Source organism: Lepus europaeus, chromosome 13 (assembly GCF_033115175.1).
Source record: "Lepus europaeus isolate LE1 chromosome 13, mLepTim1.pri, whole genome shotgun sequence".
Lineage (NCBI taxonomy): Eukaryota > Metazoa > Chordata > Mammalia > Lagomorpha > Leporidae > Lepus > Lepus europaeus.
In genome coordinates this window covers 596073-613770 of record NC_084839.1, presented here as the reverse complement: position 1 = coordinate 613770, position 17698 = coordinate 596073, and the positions used below count along the sequence as shown (strand labels likewise).

At 46.9% G+C, this 17698-nt stretch overlaps 1 protein-coding gene across 1 annotated transcript in view; it reads right to left on the bottom strand.

Moving 5' to 3' along the window:
* Positions 1 to 17698, bottom strand: part of TPO (thyroid peroxidase) — a 66143-nt gene that overhangs the window by 35734 nt on the left and 12711 nt on the right. The window contains exons 4-5 of the mRNA XM_062210111.1: positions 13759 to 13891; positions 1216 to 1345 (exon numbers count right to left, since the gene is read on the bottom strand). Of these exons, the coding sequence (XP_062066095.1) occupies positions 1216 to 1345; positions 13759 to 13891 (263 nt within the window). The remainder of the gene's footprint in view (positions 1 to 1215; positions 1346 to 13758; positions 13892 to 17698) is intronic.

The following is a 17698-nucleotide window of genomic DNA, read 5'->3' as shown; positions in this document are numbered from 1 at the left end:
GTCCGTTGAGGGCTTGTGAGGCGACTGTCCTAGATTTCCAGGGAGTCCAATCTAGTCATGGAGGTGCTTGAAACCCGAGAACATTTCCTGGCTGCAGTCACCAGGTGTGCCTCTGGGAGAGAGGCCCAGGCAACGCAACCAGGCATGAGCTGACCACGGCCTGCAGAGGCTGGAACAGGCAGACCCGGGCCCTGCCCTGGGGAACGCACCTCAGGCTTCTGACACACATAACTGGAAGGCAGTCTGCTTGGGTGATTGAAGCCATGAAAATCGGCATAATAAATTTGCTACAGCAAAAGTAGGAAACCCATGCAGTCCATGTTTAAAGATACTCGGGCTTGGATTTTTCTAAATAGTGTAATTCAGAGCGAACATGGGTTTATGGCATCAACGTGTCACCAAACCTAACCATCAAAGCCTCAGCACTAAACAGGTGAGGCGGCATTGCCCATGCTGTAGAGTCTGGCTGAGGCCAAGACTGTGGGTGACTTGCAGGAGAGTAACTGGTGTCCACTGCTTCATCCCCTGACCTCAGCAGCCTCTGGGGACACTGGGTCCTCTCACTCCAGCATCACCTGGAACAGCTGCCCAAGGACAGCTGCTCGCCTCTCAGGGCAGCCTTGTGATGCTGTACCAGTCCCTGCTGGCCTGTGTTGGACCTGACTCCTGACACCGAGTCCTCTGGGCTGAACTGAGCATCCCATACCGAACACTGGACAAGGACGCACACTTGTTCACTGCAGGGAGTGATCACCTTGGGTAAATGACCCCTTGTTTCACCAGACTGACCAGTAGGTTAGGTGTGAGTTTGTTTAACAAATGCATTGAGCTCTGGGAGCAGTGATAATCTCCTTTGTATACAGGAGTGGATTAATTAATGCATGTCTCTCAATGCATCTCAGCTTCTACCTGAGCAGCAAAGGGATTTGTCTGCAGACACCACAGTGACTGTCAGGGCAGAGAGAACAGCTGGACAGACCCTAACAGCAGCGTTGTTTCTGTTCTGCGTGGCTTGCATGTTGCATGGAGCCTTGGCTCCTTGGCTTCCTAGCAGGGACTGTGACCTCACAGAGAGGTTGGGGGCCACGAGGAATTATCTCAGTACAAGGCAGCACCGGCACAGGGAGCAAGAGCACAGATAAAGGTTAGTTTCCTCCACAGCTATGTTGGGAAACCAACCCCGACCCAGTTCAAGTAGCGTCCGGAGGTACCAACCGCAGGCAGTGGAAAGCCGTGGTGTAGGAAGCCGGGGTTCCAGCCCCTGGGCTGACTGAAGCCGTCTTCGTAGACGGGAGGGAGCCATCTGGCCAGCGCAGTGTTGGAGGCACCCCATCTGGGATGGTCTCTGGGGAAACAAATGTGCACATGTGTTTGAGAAGCAGAAGAAAGCAGCATCAAGTCCCAAATACGACGCCATTCTCAAGGACAGGAAGGGGGTGGCATCCCTGGGACTCTCGGCTTAAGGAGGTGCCCAGCTGGGGCAGCTGTCTGGTGGGTCTGCAGGCTCTCCTGGGGTCCAAGGGTGTGTCTGGCCTGCAGGGAATCGCTTTCCCATGCTTCAGGCCACTGCTCTTCCCTAAGCCTAAACACACCTGTCTACAGGAGTCCGCCAGGCAGTGTCCCTTTCCTGCCTTCCTTCCCGAAGCGTTTCCTTGACTTTGCTTTCCCAAAGCGAGTCTCCCACCCTCCTAGAATCACCATGGGATGTTTCCCTGCAGGATGGAAACGTCTGGGCTCCGAACGAGGAGACATTTTAATATATTATGGTAATTAAACATGCTTTATCAAGGCTTCACAAAGCCCCCTGCATCTTGTCTTTTCTGGTCCTGTGTTTGCAAGACAGAATTTCTGCTGGAAATGGGCTGCTTGGAAACTTGCTGCAGTGTCTAAATTCAGAAGTGAGATGGCTGTCACGGGAACAGGTGTTAATACATTTATTTGAATTAAAAATAAGGTTTTTAATACATTGTGCTTTTCTGAGATTGATTTGGCATTGAGAATGGATTTAGATGGGAAGATTTTCTTAAGTAGAATAGCCTGCAGTTTAATTCTGTCGATCAACATCTATTTTGACCAAAGTATATCTAAAGTGCATGATAAGACAACGGTACGCTTCAGTTTACAAACTACTTCTGAGTATATTCTGTTAAGTAAGGTCCCTCTAAGTAGAAAGGAACAGGTATGATTAATTTGATATGTCTTGGATAAATTTTCCAGAAACTGAGAAAATGAAAGACTGATGACTGTTCATGAACATCTGTACAAATCAGGTGCTTTCCAATTTTGTTGAAAAACAACGAAGGCCAAGCTGAATGCTGATAAATCAATAAAAGGCATGTTAGTGATAGCTTACTGCATGTTAATTTTCTTATATACCTCAGGAGGAGTTTTGAGGACCAGGTTCCATCACCGTAACAAACCTGTCTCCAAACACACATTACACCTTTCATCTGTAGAGGCAAATAATAACCATGCAGGGTATTTCCTCGTCTCGTTCTGCACCGAGTCTGGCGATCATATGACTCACTATCCACAGTGGAGTGCTTCACGGAGTGAAGGGGACACTACCCACTGTGAACCAGTGCAACGATACCTCAGGCGCAAACAGGCTGCCAGCTCACTGCAGTGCCTGCTCCATCAGCCAGTGGGGGACGTTCACCCAAGCAGCATGAGAACTAACCATGGTTCTGTCTGTCCTGTCAGTAATTCCATCAGAAATCTACCTCTGTGCTAATTACCCATCAACATCTGTAATATATCTGGGCTGATTTCGTGTGTTTTGTCTTACTAACAATCATAAAAGTATCTAAATATTGAAGAAAACAGCTAATATTTTTACTCTTGTGCTCACGGAATATTTTCTGAATATGAAATTGCAATTTCTAATATAAATACACAAATTATTCAAAATGTAAATATACAAATATATATACAAATATATGATTATATAAATGTGTAAAATAAGTGCATACATTTAAATCTTACATCTCTGCACGTTATGTAAAAGCAAAGGGATATGCAAAAGAAAAAAGACTTTTAAGCATAAAACATCCTACATTTGGAAAAAAGCAAATGGATGAAATTATGAGCTCAAAGGACAAAAAAACCTGAGAATTTTCTGCTAGAAAAAGGCTTTTTCTTTAAGACTGGATTATGTGGGCACCAGGCTCCCGGCATGTCAGGGCCATCAGGGTGGGCTTGGCTGACCCCTGCCTGGCTTTCCTCTCACTTCTGGACTTGGATCAGCTGTGTCAGGGGAACCTCTGTCTCCTGGGAGCCAAGCATGGCACCACGTTTATTAGATATGGACTAATGGCAGCACTGGAAGCATTCCTGGAGGGGAGTTTGGGAGAGAAACGGACGTGTTTGCTCCCACTGGGGCTCTAAGGTGCGGTGGTTTACATGCAGTGCCAGCTCCCGGCTCCCAGGCAACAGTGGACCATGTGATGTTCTGGTATCTGGAGGGAGAGGACATTCAGATCTTGTGAAGATCCAGCTTCCGGAGAGAAAACATTCAGACCCTGGGAAGATCCAGCTTCCGGGGAGAGAGAGAGGACATCAAGACCTTGTGATGTTCTGGTATCTGGAGGGAGAGGACTTTCGATGCTTCCACCTCCAAGACAGGTTAGCTCAAAGCTCAGGGCTGAAGCTGAGCAGCAGGAGCCAGCACATGCCCACAAGTCCCCAGTACTGACGGGTGTTTCATTAGGGCCTAAGACAGAGGCCTCCCTGGGAAGGAAATGCAGTGTCACTCAGAATGTCCTGTGAGGATAAGGTTCCGGTTCTGGCCAGCTCCAAGCCCCACAATGGCACCACTTAGTGGTGGTGGTGGGACACAGAGTACGGATGGCTGTGGGGCCTTGAGTGGCCTGGTGCCCAGGGCATGTTTCATTCCCTATAGACTCTGTCTGCCCTGTCTGATGGCTGGAGGTGCATGGAGGTTCATCTGAGCTTTGGACATGGGCCGTGTTGACGCCAGTGTGGACTCTACCTCCCTTTCTTAAGGACTGTGCACCTGTCATCTCTTCCTTACTTTACCAAGATGCTTGAGAGGAGCATCTGGGGAAGGAAAGAGCTTATTCCGGCCAGTCTGTGGTTCACAGTCCAAAACCAGCATCTGGTGGAGGTTAGCAGGGGGCTGATGATCACCCATGAGCTGGAACGCAGAGACACACAAGGCTGAACTCGCCTTAAAAAGCCCACTGTCCTGTGGACACTGCCCCTGAGGCCTCCCTCTGCCCCACCCCACATGCCGTGATGAGATCGTCTCCCCCTACTCACCAGCCTGAACACGATCCTCTAGCTGCTGACCTGAGGCTCTGGCCCACATAGGACAAGTGTGCTTTTGTCTGTCTTGGCTCAGGTGTTTAGAGGGGTCTATCATTTTTTCAGACACGTTTTGGTTTTAAAGTTGCTTTTGTTTTTGCTTTTAAAGCAACTTCAGCATTTCCACTGGAGGATTCTGGGGGTGAGGAGGGGTGACACAGGAATTGACAGCTGCCTGTGGTTTGTGGAGGTGACTCACTTCTGTAATTTATCAATAAAGCTGCAGGCACTTGCTACTAAGTCCTTCAAGAAGGAGCAGCATGAGAGACAGGGATCCAGCTGAGACTCTGGTCTGACTGAACTCAGTTTGGCCAGTGTCCAGGCTCAGGAAGCCTGTATGAACTCCCTTGGTTTGCATCATCAAAACCCACCACAGGTGGTGCTGGATGATCCGGGGGAGGCATCTGGCATCTGGGCAGCCCCTAGGTCTATGGTGGAAACATTTATAAACCCTGCACTCAGGGCAAACACTTTCCAGCTCAGCTTAATGGACTTGGACACACACTTGTGGGTGCAGTGTCAGGGGTAGCTAAGGGTTGAGAATTCAGAGTGCTCAAGGGATTGTGTGCATCTTTGAAGGGTGCGCAGTGAATGGGAAAGACCAGGGCGAACGTGGCAGTGCTGAACAGTGCTGTTGAATGGGCAGGAGTGGAAGTGAGGCAGGTAGCAGAAAGTGAGCACCCAGTCTCAGGATGGCAGGGAATTTGTAGAGGTCCAGATGGGGTCAGGGGCTGGCCACTTGATGTCAGAGCCTGCTGGGATCTGAGTGGAACACCGTGTGCACATACAACACTGCCATCCACTGCACACAGGCCAGCATGAGACCAAGGTACACCCAAATCACTGAGCAAGGCCATCAATAGGTGACACATGTACAAGGGGGTTGCCTGTCCCAGTGTCTGTCATCCACCACCCTCAGCCCCAAGGTGCCTCCCCACGAGGGGGAGGACTCAGTGCCCTGCTGAAATGGAGGACCCCTGTGCAGGACATGCAGCTCCAGTGTCACACAAACCTCAATCAAGATGCATCACAGACCTAAATGTGACAAGAGCACAAGACAGGAGCACTTCCAGGAGAACAGGGGAGCCTCTTCACCTCCCTCAGAGAAAGCAAGATTCCAAAGCACAGCAGAAAGTTTTCTTTCCATAAGGGATGGCTGATGAGCCAGACTTCATGCTGCCATGGGCTGCTGCTTTTCATAGATGCCAGAGAGGGTCCAGCACTGTGGTGTAGTAGGCGAAGCCTCTGCTTGCAGCATTGACATCCTATATGGGCAGGGGTTCAAGTCCCAGCTGCTCCTCTTCCAATCCAGTTCTCTGCTAATTTATGGCCAGGGAAAGGAGTAGAAGATGGCCCAAGTGCTTGGGCCCCTGCACCCACCTGGGAGACCCAGAGGAGGCTCCTGGCTTCGTATTGGCCCAGCTCCAGCTGTTGTGGCCATTTGGGGAATGAACCAGCAGATGGAAGAGCTTTGTCTCTCCCTAACTTTGCCTCTCAAATAAATATTAAAATAAAAAAGGCTCCATAGAGCAGGCATAGGAGGAGACACTTGCTAGACATCTTTCTGAGGAGGGTGCATTTAGGGTATGAGAGACTAAGCAGTGAGGAAAACAGGCTCCCTCCCAAAATGGGTGAAGTACTCAGGTTGGTCCATCACAGAGAGTCCACTAACGCTGGTTTTAAATAGGAAGGCACCCAGGCATTGGGTGCAAATACATTTACTATAGTCACATCTTCCTGAATTGATCCCTTAATCAGTACATAGTGCCATTCTTGTCTCTCTGAGAAGTTTCTGTCTTAAAGTCTCTTTTGTCTGACATTAGGATGGCCACTCCTGCTCTTTTAACGACTTTCTGTTAGCATGGAATATCTTTTTCCATCCTTTCACTTTCAGTCTGTGTGCATCTTTGTTGGTGAGACATGTTTCAAGAAGCAAATAGATGAGTCTTGCTTTTTAATCCATTCAGGCAGTCTGTATCTTTTAATTGGAGAATCTAGGCCATTTACATTCAAGGTCATTATTGATAAGGAATGACTTGGTTCTGCCATTTTCCCATACACATTTATATTGTTTGTTTTGGATTTCATTTATACTTTCACTAGGAGATCTTCTGCCTTCATATTCTTTCATAATGATGACTATCTTTCTGTGATTCTGTTAGTACATCCTTAAGTATCATTTGTAGGGCTCCATGAACGGTGGCAAATTACTTCAATTCCTGTTTATTTTGGGAGGCTTCTATTTTGCCTGCATTTATAAATGAGAGCTTTGCTGGGTACAGTTTTCTGGGTTGGCAGTTTCCTTCTTTTAGAAGTTGGACTATGTCTCTCCATTCTCTCTTAGCCTGTAGAGTTTCTGAGGAGAAATAAGCTGTTAGTCTAATTGGGGATCCACTGACGGTAATCTGGCATTTCTCTCATGCACATTTTAGAATCTTTTATTTATGTTTTACTGTTGAAAGCTTGACTATAATGTCTTGTGAAGATATTTTCTGATCATGTCTGTTAGGAGTTCTATGTGCTTTCTGTACTTGAATGTCCCTTTCTATCTCCAAATTAGGGAAGTTTTTTGCTATTATTTCACTGAATAGCCCTTCTAATCCATTCTCTTTCCCCACACTTTCAGGAACTCCTAAGACCCATCTGTTAAGTCATTTGATAGTATCCCATAAATCTTGAACACTGTGTTCAGTTTTTCTAATTTTTTTTGTCTGAGATATTTCCAAGGATTTGTCTTCTAGCTTTGATATTATTCATTTTTTCCAGTGTATTTTAAAAAAGTTTAAGAATGAAATGGTCATTTTGGGATATGATTGTTGTTTTAAACCTTTGCTTATACTCCTGTGGAACTGTGGTCTTCCTACTTTTTACTTGTTGAATATTATGATTAGTGGCAAATTAAGCCTGTGAATATAGAGTGGGTTAAAATTATGGCTTTACAAAAACTTATGAAGGGGGAGATGGGAGAGCAGAGTAGCGAGGGAAGTGTGGTTATCATCTTGGAACTGTACCTACAGAATGCATAAAATCTATCTATTTATATTAATAAAAAGGAACAGAAGTTTGTAACTATGAACTCCGATTCTACAACTTCTAAAATGTTGGAGAATCTCCATGCCATGGCTTAGATCTCCACCCTACTCCAAGTAGGGAAGTATGGGGCAGAATGAAGGTCTCCTACCATTGTAAGTGATCTACAGCTGTATTCACAATTTGTCTTGGATATAGATTCTAACTCTTCACAATAACGAACTGAGGAAGCACGAATAAAATAAACATCTCTGAAAAAAGGGAGTGCATCTCTAAATGGCCAACAAATACATTTAAAAAGTGCTCCAATAATGACGCAGCAGGAAAATGCAAAGCAAAAGCACGGGGACACTCCAGCCACTCCCCAGGAAAGGTGAAGATTCAGGGGTACGCAGTGGCCTGGGGGAGGGTTTGTCTCTCACATTTGGCTGCTGGGGACGCAACTGTAACAATCAGGTGGAAACTGTCAGCCAGAACTTCTTAAGCTCATGCTGCCGGTGCCTCACAGCCCTGCAGGTACCATCCTTGATTGTGCTCTGCAGGAATTATCTCCATGGCAGCAAGAGGCAAGGCAGTGAAAGACCCAGCACAAAGGAGTGGCCAAAGCTGTGCATCAAGGGGGCAGTGGCCAGGCAGAGTGCTCCCTTCTGACTTCTCTGAGAGGAAGCAAGGTCAGGCCAAACTATCTGTGTGGACAGAGGGTAGCAGAATGGTCACCTCTGGGGGGACTCCTACGGTTCAGGGCGCAGAAAGCAGGCCTCTGTTCACACCTCAGGGTTTGCTTGCCCAGCCCTGTGCTGGCTCAGCTCAGTACTGGGAGGCACTCAGTAGACAGGCTGCCCCTGCTACGCCATAGTCTACCCTGGTGCAACTCACACTGCAGCTCAAGAAATAACAAAACTGTCTCAAAGATAAACCGCAACTCTTAAGGTCCCAAGAATCACAGCATCCTTGAAGTAGGGTCTGAAGAGGCAGGGGTGGCTTACGGAGAATGGTGGTTAGCTTTGCGGGCTTCCTGCTGCCACGGTCTCATCTTCCCACATGACAACCCTGTTACCGTCTTTGCCACGGCTACCTTTGCTGCTTTTCAGATGGAGATAAGCGGAGAATCAAAGAAAGGAGGGCTAACTAGTTTGGAACTAATGCAGTAACTAGAATTCTATTTCCTGTTTCAGAACATAATGGCTCTCTTATTACATAGTACACAGAAATGCAGGGAACTGTCCCAAGAGAATACAAGTTAGGATCAGGTATATGTGCACACAGCTGCAGATGATTCTGGTACAGTGTCTACACAGGTGAACGTGATGTCACATACTATATGTAGAATGTGCTTCTATACACAGCAGTTTCTGTACAATCTTGGACAACACGTGGTGTGCACCAGCGCAATCCTGTGCTCTATTGAGGGAGAACAGAGCAGCAGGCGCTGAGCTTCCTTTATTTTCTAGATGTTCTGGAGCAAACTGGCTGCACCTGGCTCTGTTCCTGGGCGTGGCTGAGCTAGTCCAGCAGGAGCAGAGCAGCTTCCTGGGCACCACAAGTCTTCCCTTCCTCAGCACCTCTCCTCCCACCCCATCCCACTGAGTGCTTGGTTGGCTGAAGACGTAATTCACCTAACCTCTGGATAGATGCTCTAGCTATACACTAAAACCACATTTCAGCTGCAGAGTCTTGGTCAGCCAATCCTGGCTGCTTCTAGCAAGCACAGCCCACCAACAAACCCCTCCCAATCCTGTTCTCCAAGAAAACACAACCAATGGGGCAGTGAGGCCTGCTGGCACTCAGGGGAGTTGAGAGCATCGACATGGAGCCAGGGTGTCAGGAGGTCTCCACACGCCGGTTACAGAAGGAGGAAGGAACTTGAACACCTTTGAGTGATGTTGCTGAGGCATCCCCCCCATGACATTTCTCATCTCTTAATCTTTATTTTTAGACATCCATAAGTGCTTTAAAGCACAAATTCAGTGTGCCATGCACCCTCACACATAAGAAAACAAGCTCATCCAGGAACCTAGAACCAGTATCAGGAAGAAGTTAAAAGAAAAGCGAGTAGAACGGGCGGCTGTGTCTCTTCCGACAAAGCATCTCCTTGGTGTATCAACTGCATCCCACAAACGAGAAGTCCAAAGGAGATGCTAAGGAGTTACTCTCTTCCAATATTCATAAATAATGTTGTGTGACATGTCCCAGGCAATTAGAGAAGCTCAGTAAAGGGAAAACAAACCTCAGGAGCTGCATCCTACATGTGTAACATAAATCACACCATCACACAGTAAAACTGGCACAGCACTTGCAGTTCAAAAGTCTCCGACTCACTCACTGCTCAGCATCACTGATCCTCAGGGGAATGCAAATCAAAGCCCACTTCTGTTAGACTGCCTCCTGTCCATAGCTAAAAGACAACAAGTGCTGGCAAGGGAGGGAGAAAGAGAAAGGGAACTCATACCCTGTAGGTGGGCGTATAAATTAGTGCAGCCACTCCAGGAAACGGTACGGAGGTCACTCAGACTAGCAACAGAACTGCCACACGATGCAGCAACCCTCTACTGTGCACAAATCTAAATGGCAGGAAATCAGCCCGTCAGAGACACGCGCAGCCCTTGTTCCCTGGAGCACTACTCACAGTGGCCAGGACGTGGAATCCTCCCGCGTGCCCGTGGGCAGATGGACGGGTAAAGATGTGTTCTATAAATGCAGCAGAATACTAGCAAACCATAGAAAGGAAGGAAATTCTGTCACTGGCTGCAGCACGGATGGGACTGAAGGACATTATGTTAAGTCAGTCAGGCACAAAGACAAATACCTCATGTTCTCCCATGTGGAAGCTGAAAAGCTGAACCAACTGAAAAGAAGAGTGGACACCAGAGGCTGGAAAGGGTGTGAGGGGATGACGATTAACAGGTACAGGGTGCAGCTGGACAGGAGGAGGAACTTCCAGTGTCTACAGCACAGCAGGGTAGCCACGGCTGACAGCAGTTAGCTACTTCAATATAGCCAGTAGAGACGATTCAGATGTTCCCAACACAAAGAACTGGTAAGTGTTGGAGGTGTGGGTATGCCAATCACCCTGACCCAGTCATCAAACATTGTGTAGATGTTCTGAAATGCCACAGACACCCCACAAATAAGCACAATTATAATGTGTCAATTAAAAATAAAAATACATTAAAAATCTACCACTGATACAGAGCTTTAAAAGTTAAATCCAAATACTATTTGGCTTAAAATGTGCTCATAGTCAACACCCAAATATCCGAAATCTAACATTGCTTTGCCACAGCAGTGGCAGCAGCAGCAAAGAAATGCTTTTTTTTTTTTTTTGGACAGGCAGAGTTAGTGAGAGAGAGAGACAGAAAGAAAGGTCTTCCTTCCGTTGGTTCACTCCCCAAATGGCCGCTATGGCCGGCGTGCTGTGGCCGGCGCACTGCGCCGATCTGAAGCCAGGAGCCAGGTGCTTCCTCCTGGTCTTCCATGCGGGTGCAGGGTCCAAGTACTTGGGCCATCCTCCACTGCCTTTCTGGGCCACAGCAGAGAGCTGGACTGGAAGAGGAGCAACCGGGACAGAATCTGGCGCCCTGACCGGGACTAGAACCCGGGGTGCCAGCGCCGCAGGCAGAGGATTAGCCTAGTGAGCCATGGCACCAGCCAGAAATGACTTTTAAGAGAGAAAAAGAAAGCAATAAAAACCCACTACATATGCAAGTTAGATTCTAGAAGCACAATGTGTGAAACTAGCCCAAAAGAGAAAAGAAACACTGGTGATGTTTTAGAATTAAATAGAGGTGAAGTAGACAGGCATACAGGTTAAAATCGATTAGGTTTGTGAGCTGGAAGACCAAGGCTTCGCCATGCCCCTGTGTGACCTCACACCCTACGTGATACCTTCGCCACACCCATGTGAGCTCATCCCCCTACCTGGCCACACTTAAGTGTCCACCTGTTGCTGTGGATTCGTTTCTCGGAGGAGGAATGTGGTGGGGGCAAGAGGTGCGGAGTCCCCATACGGACCCCGGGAGTCCAGTGAAAGCAGGCCTGAGGCGAGCAGCCTGCAGACTCGTTTATTTCAGTTGCTACAGCTGCTTATATAGCCAAGGCAGCCAATCCGGTCAAGGGGCCGTCTATGCCCTAACCAATCACAGCCTGTTGCCAGGCAGTTTCCAAAGCCATCCAATCACAGCCCGTTGCCAGTCAGGCTCTGTTGCCAGGCAGTTTCTGAAACCATCCAATCACGGCCTATTGTCAGTCAGGCTCTGTTGTCATGTGGTTTCTGAAACCATCCAATCGCGGCCTGTTGCTAAGCAGTTTCTGTTGTCAGTGGCCATCTTGGCATGACCTTCTCACCTTCTCATTCCACCACATGTGGCCAATCAGGTTAATTAACCACTCTCCTATGGAAGTGGGTTAAAAGCCTGGGACACGGTGTGTCTGTGCTCCCTCTTCTTTTCCCTGGCCTCTAAGCCAGGAGGGGGCTGGCTGTAGCCCTGCACCCCCAGGACACGTTGCCTTCGGGCCACCCGCCCTAGGCTTCCTGGCTTAGATGCTCCTCCACGTGGCTGGTTGCTGGTGCTCGGTATGAACCCAGATTTACTCCTCTCTCTTAGATAAAGTTCTCACTCTCCTATGCATCTTTCTCACTAAATAAAAGCTTAAAATGCACCATGCTGCCTCGTTTATTTATGCCGGTATTTAGAATTCTTCTCTAAATATTAGGCAAGAACGCTCTGGATCTTATCAATACTGGGGATTTATTAAGCATATGGTGATATCATATGGCACCCCAAATTCCAGTATCATGTGTGGCACCCCAGATGGCACTTCTGGGAAACTTTAAGGGGCCACCTTTTCATATATATTTTAGAGGGTCATTTCTAACATAGGGGGGCCAGCGCTGTGGTGTAGCAGGTAGGGCTGCCATTTGCAGTGCCGGCATTCATATGGGCACCGGTTCAAGTCCCAGATGTTCCACTTCTAAACCAGCTCTCTGCTGTGGCCTGGGAAAAGCAGTAAAAGATGGCCCAAGTGGTTGGGCCCCTGCACCCATGTGGGAGGCTTGGAGTTGCAGCCATCTGGGGAATGAACCAGCAGATGGAAGACCTCTGTCTCTGCCTGCTTCTCTGTAACTCCACTTTTCAAATAAACAAATGAATAAATCTTTTAAAAAAGAATAGGGAATATGACATGGAGACCACGGTCCATAAAGAATTTTGACCATTAAGAGTCTCAAACAAAGATCCTCACTCACCGCAGATGAGCAATGTGCCCTTCATGACTGATAAAAATCATCATCTACACCAGCAATGATGAGACTGATTCAACAGAAAAATACATTTTCAAAGTAAAAAAAAAAAGATGTATCAGGATGAAATGTCTGACTCAATGAGCAATTCCCAAATACAGCAAGCATTTAAGTAAGATAAGGCTGGAGATGCTGAATGGAAACTGCAGCAAACCCTGTAAATTGTATCAAGACTTAACTCATACTTGAGCCTGCACTGTATAGGCCCACACCATGCACACAGCCACAGCAGCGCCCCAAGACTGTCGTGGGGGGCTCGCAGCATGGGGTGGCCGGCTGGGGATTTCACCAGCAACATGGAAACTAGAATCAAAGCCACCGAAGCCAGGCAGAGCAGCCAGAGCCACTGCAGGAGGACAGTCTCCACAGGGGGCCAGGTATCTCCCGGGGTCAGACAGGACCCAGAGGAAGCCACAGAAGCTGAGCCCAGTGTGGCAAGGGTAGGCTGGTACTCAGGTGCCAAAGAGTCCTGGAAAGTGCTGGTCACAGCCAGGGCACGCCTGGGAGGCAGCTCAGGGTACCAGGGTCCACAGGAGGCAGGGCCACACCACAGCATGGACGGGTTGCAGGAGAGGGACAAAACTCATGCAGGAGACCATCCAGAGGCCACATGAGGGGCTATGGCCAGAAGGGGAGCAGCTCTAGGGGTCACCTGTAGGATGTTCACCAGAGAGGGGCTCCATGTCTGGTGATGTCACTCAGCAGCCGGTGGGGGCAGGGCATGCTGTGGCTCACACAGCTCTGAAGGGCAGCGGCGGCCTGGGGTGTGATGACCACCTGACCCTGCAACTGTCTCAGCAATGGCCAGTGTGTGCTGAGGCAGACTCCCTAGGGGATGCAGAGCAGGCTCCAAGTGACTGAACGGCATTGATTACTGTTACCACCATGGATGTGTGCAGACTTGATGTTGGGCATAGGGCCATGTTGGAGGTGAACCCCAGGGCGTAGGTGGCGAAGTCAGCTGGCCAGAGGAAGGAGGGATCAGGAGCCCGGGGTTGCATGAGGGGACACTCACAAGTGTTCCCTGGAGCCCTCTTCCTGGTGCCATCCAAGCCTGTCAAATCTAGCCTCTGTGAGGAGATGAGGGAAGGCCACAATCATACCTGTTGTTGCAGGCACCGGTGATCAGTCTGTACTTGTCTGCTAGGCAGGTGTTTGGGCATTTGGGTGGCAGCATGTGAGGGAGGCAGCCAGATAGGTTGGCGATCGTGCTCAGCAGCTCTTCCGATAAGATGTCTGAGAACCAAGAAAGAAGCCGTAAGTTCTCGCTGTAATAGCACACCCATGTGAAGAAGCTGGCTTCACACTACAGTCTTCCAACTGCCCCACCACCTGAGCTGGGATTCCTCTGCAACTCCAGTCATTCTTTTCAGAAAATTACTGTCTCCCTTCCATCAATCCCTTGAACTTTGTTGTTGCTCAGAATGTGTGAGTTAAAAACAAACAAAAACGCATTGTGCTCTGTGATGTCCCAGAAGCGGAACGTAAGAGCTCCAAGCCCCCAGGAGAAAGGCCAGAAAACGAGGCCTTAGGGTCTTCAGGAGCTGTCACTCAGCACATCTCCAGTGTCAATGCAGAGCAACTGGACAATGGCCCAAGTCCTCAGAAGATGATGGACACACCATTTATTTTCCCCTCAGCGAAAAAAACATCTGTCCTGCTCAGGTTTGCTGACTGTACAGTCCTCACCTGACATCTACAAAACACTTAATTTTCTTACTGGTTTTTATTCTCTTTTTGTAGGTGTCTGGATTGGGGTCCCCAAAACAGTCTCTCATATTTTGTATTTATTTTGTTAATCCTATCATACTTATATGTTATTCAGGAAACCAAAGTGAGGGCTGCCTTGTTATCCATTAGTAGAGTGATTATCTATTACCTCTCCAAGAGAGTTTCTAGAAATCTTTGAAGACAAAACTCTAGTTAGACAGATACTCATGAAATAGAGATATGCAGAGGGGAAAACAGGAAGAAATACATTTACCTAGCAGTTTCAAAAGGATGACACTAGAGAAGTAGTTAAATAAGCATAGACTTCAGTCTACACTGTAGTAGAGAACTATGCATTTCTTAAAAAGCTGAGAAGAAAAACTCTGTAACAGGAAAAAGTTCAAGTAAATGCCTGAGCAGAACAAACGATGTCCAACTTCCGATCCACGCTAACACATCTGGGAAAACAGCAGAAGATGGCTCAAGTTCTTGGGCTGCTGCACCCATGTGGGAGACCCAGATGAATCTCCTGGCTCCTGGCTTTAGCCTGGTCCATCCCTTGCTGTTATAGCCATTTGGGGAATAAACCAGAGGATAGAAGATTTCTCTGTCTCTCCTTCTAACTCTGCCTTTCAAGTAAATAAACAAATCTTTAATTAAAAAAAAAAGTAGTCACCTACATACCCAACTGACACTCTATAACCCCCAAACAACAATAACAAAAATCTACCCTTTCGACAACTGCTCCTAAAACTGGAAGTGGTGACTGTTACACAAGGTGGGCAGACATCAGTGTAGGATGCAAGAAGTTTGAAAAACAAGGAAACAAAAGAAACAGTTACTCTCTGGAAAAGACTCCAGTGCATGACAGGCCTGCAAAGGAATTTAAATAACAATCCCTAGGGAAACTCAGTGCGATGCAAGAGGATACAAAAGACATTCAACCAACTGAGGAGCAGCTCAGGATCTGAGAAATCCATGAAGAGACAGAAAAATCCTCCAAAAGAGCCAAACAGAAATCTGGGAGTTGAAGAGTTCAGTGTGGGGCAGACATGTGGTCTAATGGTTAAGATGCATGTATCTCCTAGGTAGTGCCTGGATCCAAAGCCTGCCTCTGGATCCTAATTCTAGCTTCCTGCTAATGCACACCCTGGGGGCAGCAATGATGGCTCAAGTAATGATCCTTGGCACTCATATGGGAGGCCAGTACTGAGTTCCTGGTTACCAGCTTCAGCCTCAGCCCAGGCTTGGCTGTCCTGGGTATTTGAGGAGTGAACCAGTAGACAGAAGTTATCTCTCTCTCACCTCTCTTTTTGCCTTTCAAATAAATAAATTAGAAAAGAAAGAAGAATCTGGGGTCCAACATTGTGTCACAGCAGGTAAAGCTGCAACCTGCAGTGCCGGCATCCATGTGGGTGCTGGTTCATTCTTGTCCAGCTGCTCCACTTCTGATCCAGCCCTCTGCTAATGGCCTGGAAAAGCAGTGGAAGATGGCCCAAGTGTTTGGGCTCTCACCACCCATGTCAGAAATCCAGCTGAAGCTCCTGGCTCCGAGATTCTGCCTGGCCCAGCACTGGCTATTGTGGCCATCTGGAGGAGTGAACCAGCAGATAGAAGATTTCTATCTGGTAATCCCCCTCTGATACTGTGACTTTGAAAATAAATAAATAAATCTTTTAAAAAATTAAATCAATGAAAAAATATATAACGGACTAAACGAAGAAAGAATTTCTGAAGTTAAAGATGGATTTTTTTAAAAAGATTTTATTTATTTGAGAGGTAAATCAAAACCACAATGAGGTTTCACCTCACCCCAATTAGAATGGCTTACATACAGAAATCAACCAACAACAGATGCTGGCGAGGATGTGGGGAAAAAGGGACACTAACCCACTGTTGGTGGGAATGCAAACTGGTAAAGCCACTATGGAAGTCAGTTTGGAGAGTGCTCAGAAACCTGAATATAACCCTACCATACAACCCAGCCATCCCACCCCTTGGAATTTACCCAAAGGAAATTAAATTGGCAAAAAAAGAGCTATCTGCACATTAATGTTTATTGTAGCTCAATTCACAATAGCTAGGACATGGAATCAACCTAAATGCCCATCAACAGAAGACTGGATAAAGAAATTATGGAATATGTACTCTATGGAATACTACACAGCAGTAAAAAAAATGAAATCTGGTCATTTGTGACAAAATGGAGGAATCTGGAACACATCATGCTGAGTGAAATAAGCCAGTCCCAAAGGGACAAATATCATATGTTCTCCTGATACTGAGCACCTAAAAGGAAATCTGTTGAAGTGAAATGGACACGATGAGAAACAGTGACTTGATCAGCCCTTATCCCGACTGTCGAGGAACAACTTACTATTTTATTCCTTTTAGTATTTTTTGTTCTACTTAATACCATTGGTTGAACTCTTTAATTAACACACAATTATTCTTAGGCATTTAAATTTAACTGAAAAGTGATCCCTGTTAAATATAAGAGTGGGAATAAGAGAGAGAGGAGATGTATAGTTTGGCACATGCTCATTCGGACTTACCCCTAATGGTAGAGTTAGAAATGTGCCAGGGGATTCCAATACAATCCCATCAAGGTTGCATGTACCAATGCCATCTCACTAGTCCAAGTGATCAGTTTAAGTTCATAACTGAACATAATGATAGGATTAAGTGTCAAAGGGATCACATAAACAAGACTAGTGTCTGCTAATACTAACTGATAGAATTAAAAAGGAGAGAATGATCCAACATGGGAAGCGGGAGACACAGCAGACTCTAGAATGGCAGATGTCCTAAACAGCACTCTGTCCTCAGAATCAGCCCTTAAGGTATTCTGATCTGGCTAAAGAGCCCATGAGAGTATTTCAGGCATGGAAAGCCAAGACACTATGGAAAAAAAAAATGACCTAAATGAAAGATCTCTATGAGTGAGATCCCAGCAGAAAGAATGGGCCATCAAAGAAGGAGGTACCTTTCTCTGAAGAGAGGAGAGAACTTCCACTTTGACTATGGCCTTGTCTAGATAAGATCAGAGTTGGCGAACTCAAGAGGCTTCCATAGCCATGGCAACTCATGAAAAGAGCTTCGGGTGATTACTGACGTCATAAATAAGAGTGTCAATTGTTAAATCAATGGGAGTCACTGTGCATTTACTCCCCATGTAGGATCTCTGTCTTTAATGTGTTATACTATGTGAATTAATGGTAAAACTAATACTAAAACAGTACTCTATACTTTGTGTGTCTGTGTGGGTGCAAACTGTTGAAATCTTTACTTAGTAAATACTAAGTAGATCTTCTGTATAAAGATAATTGAAAA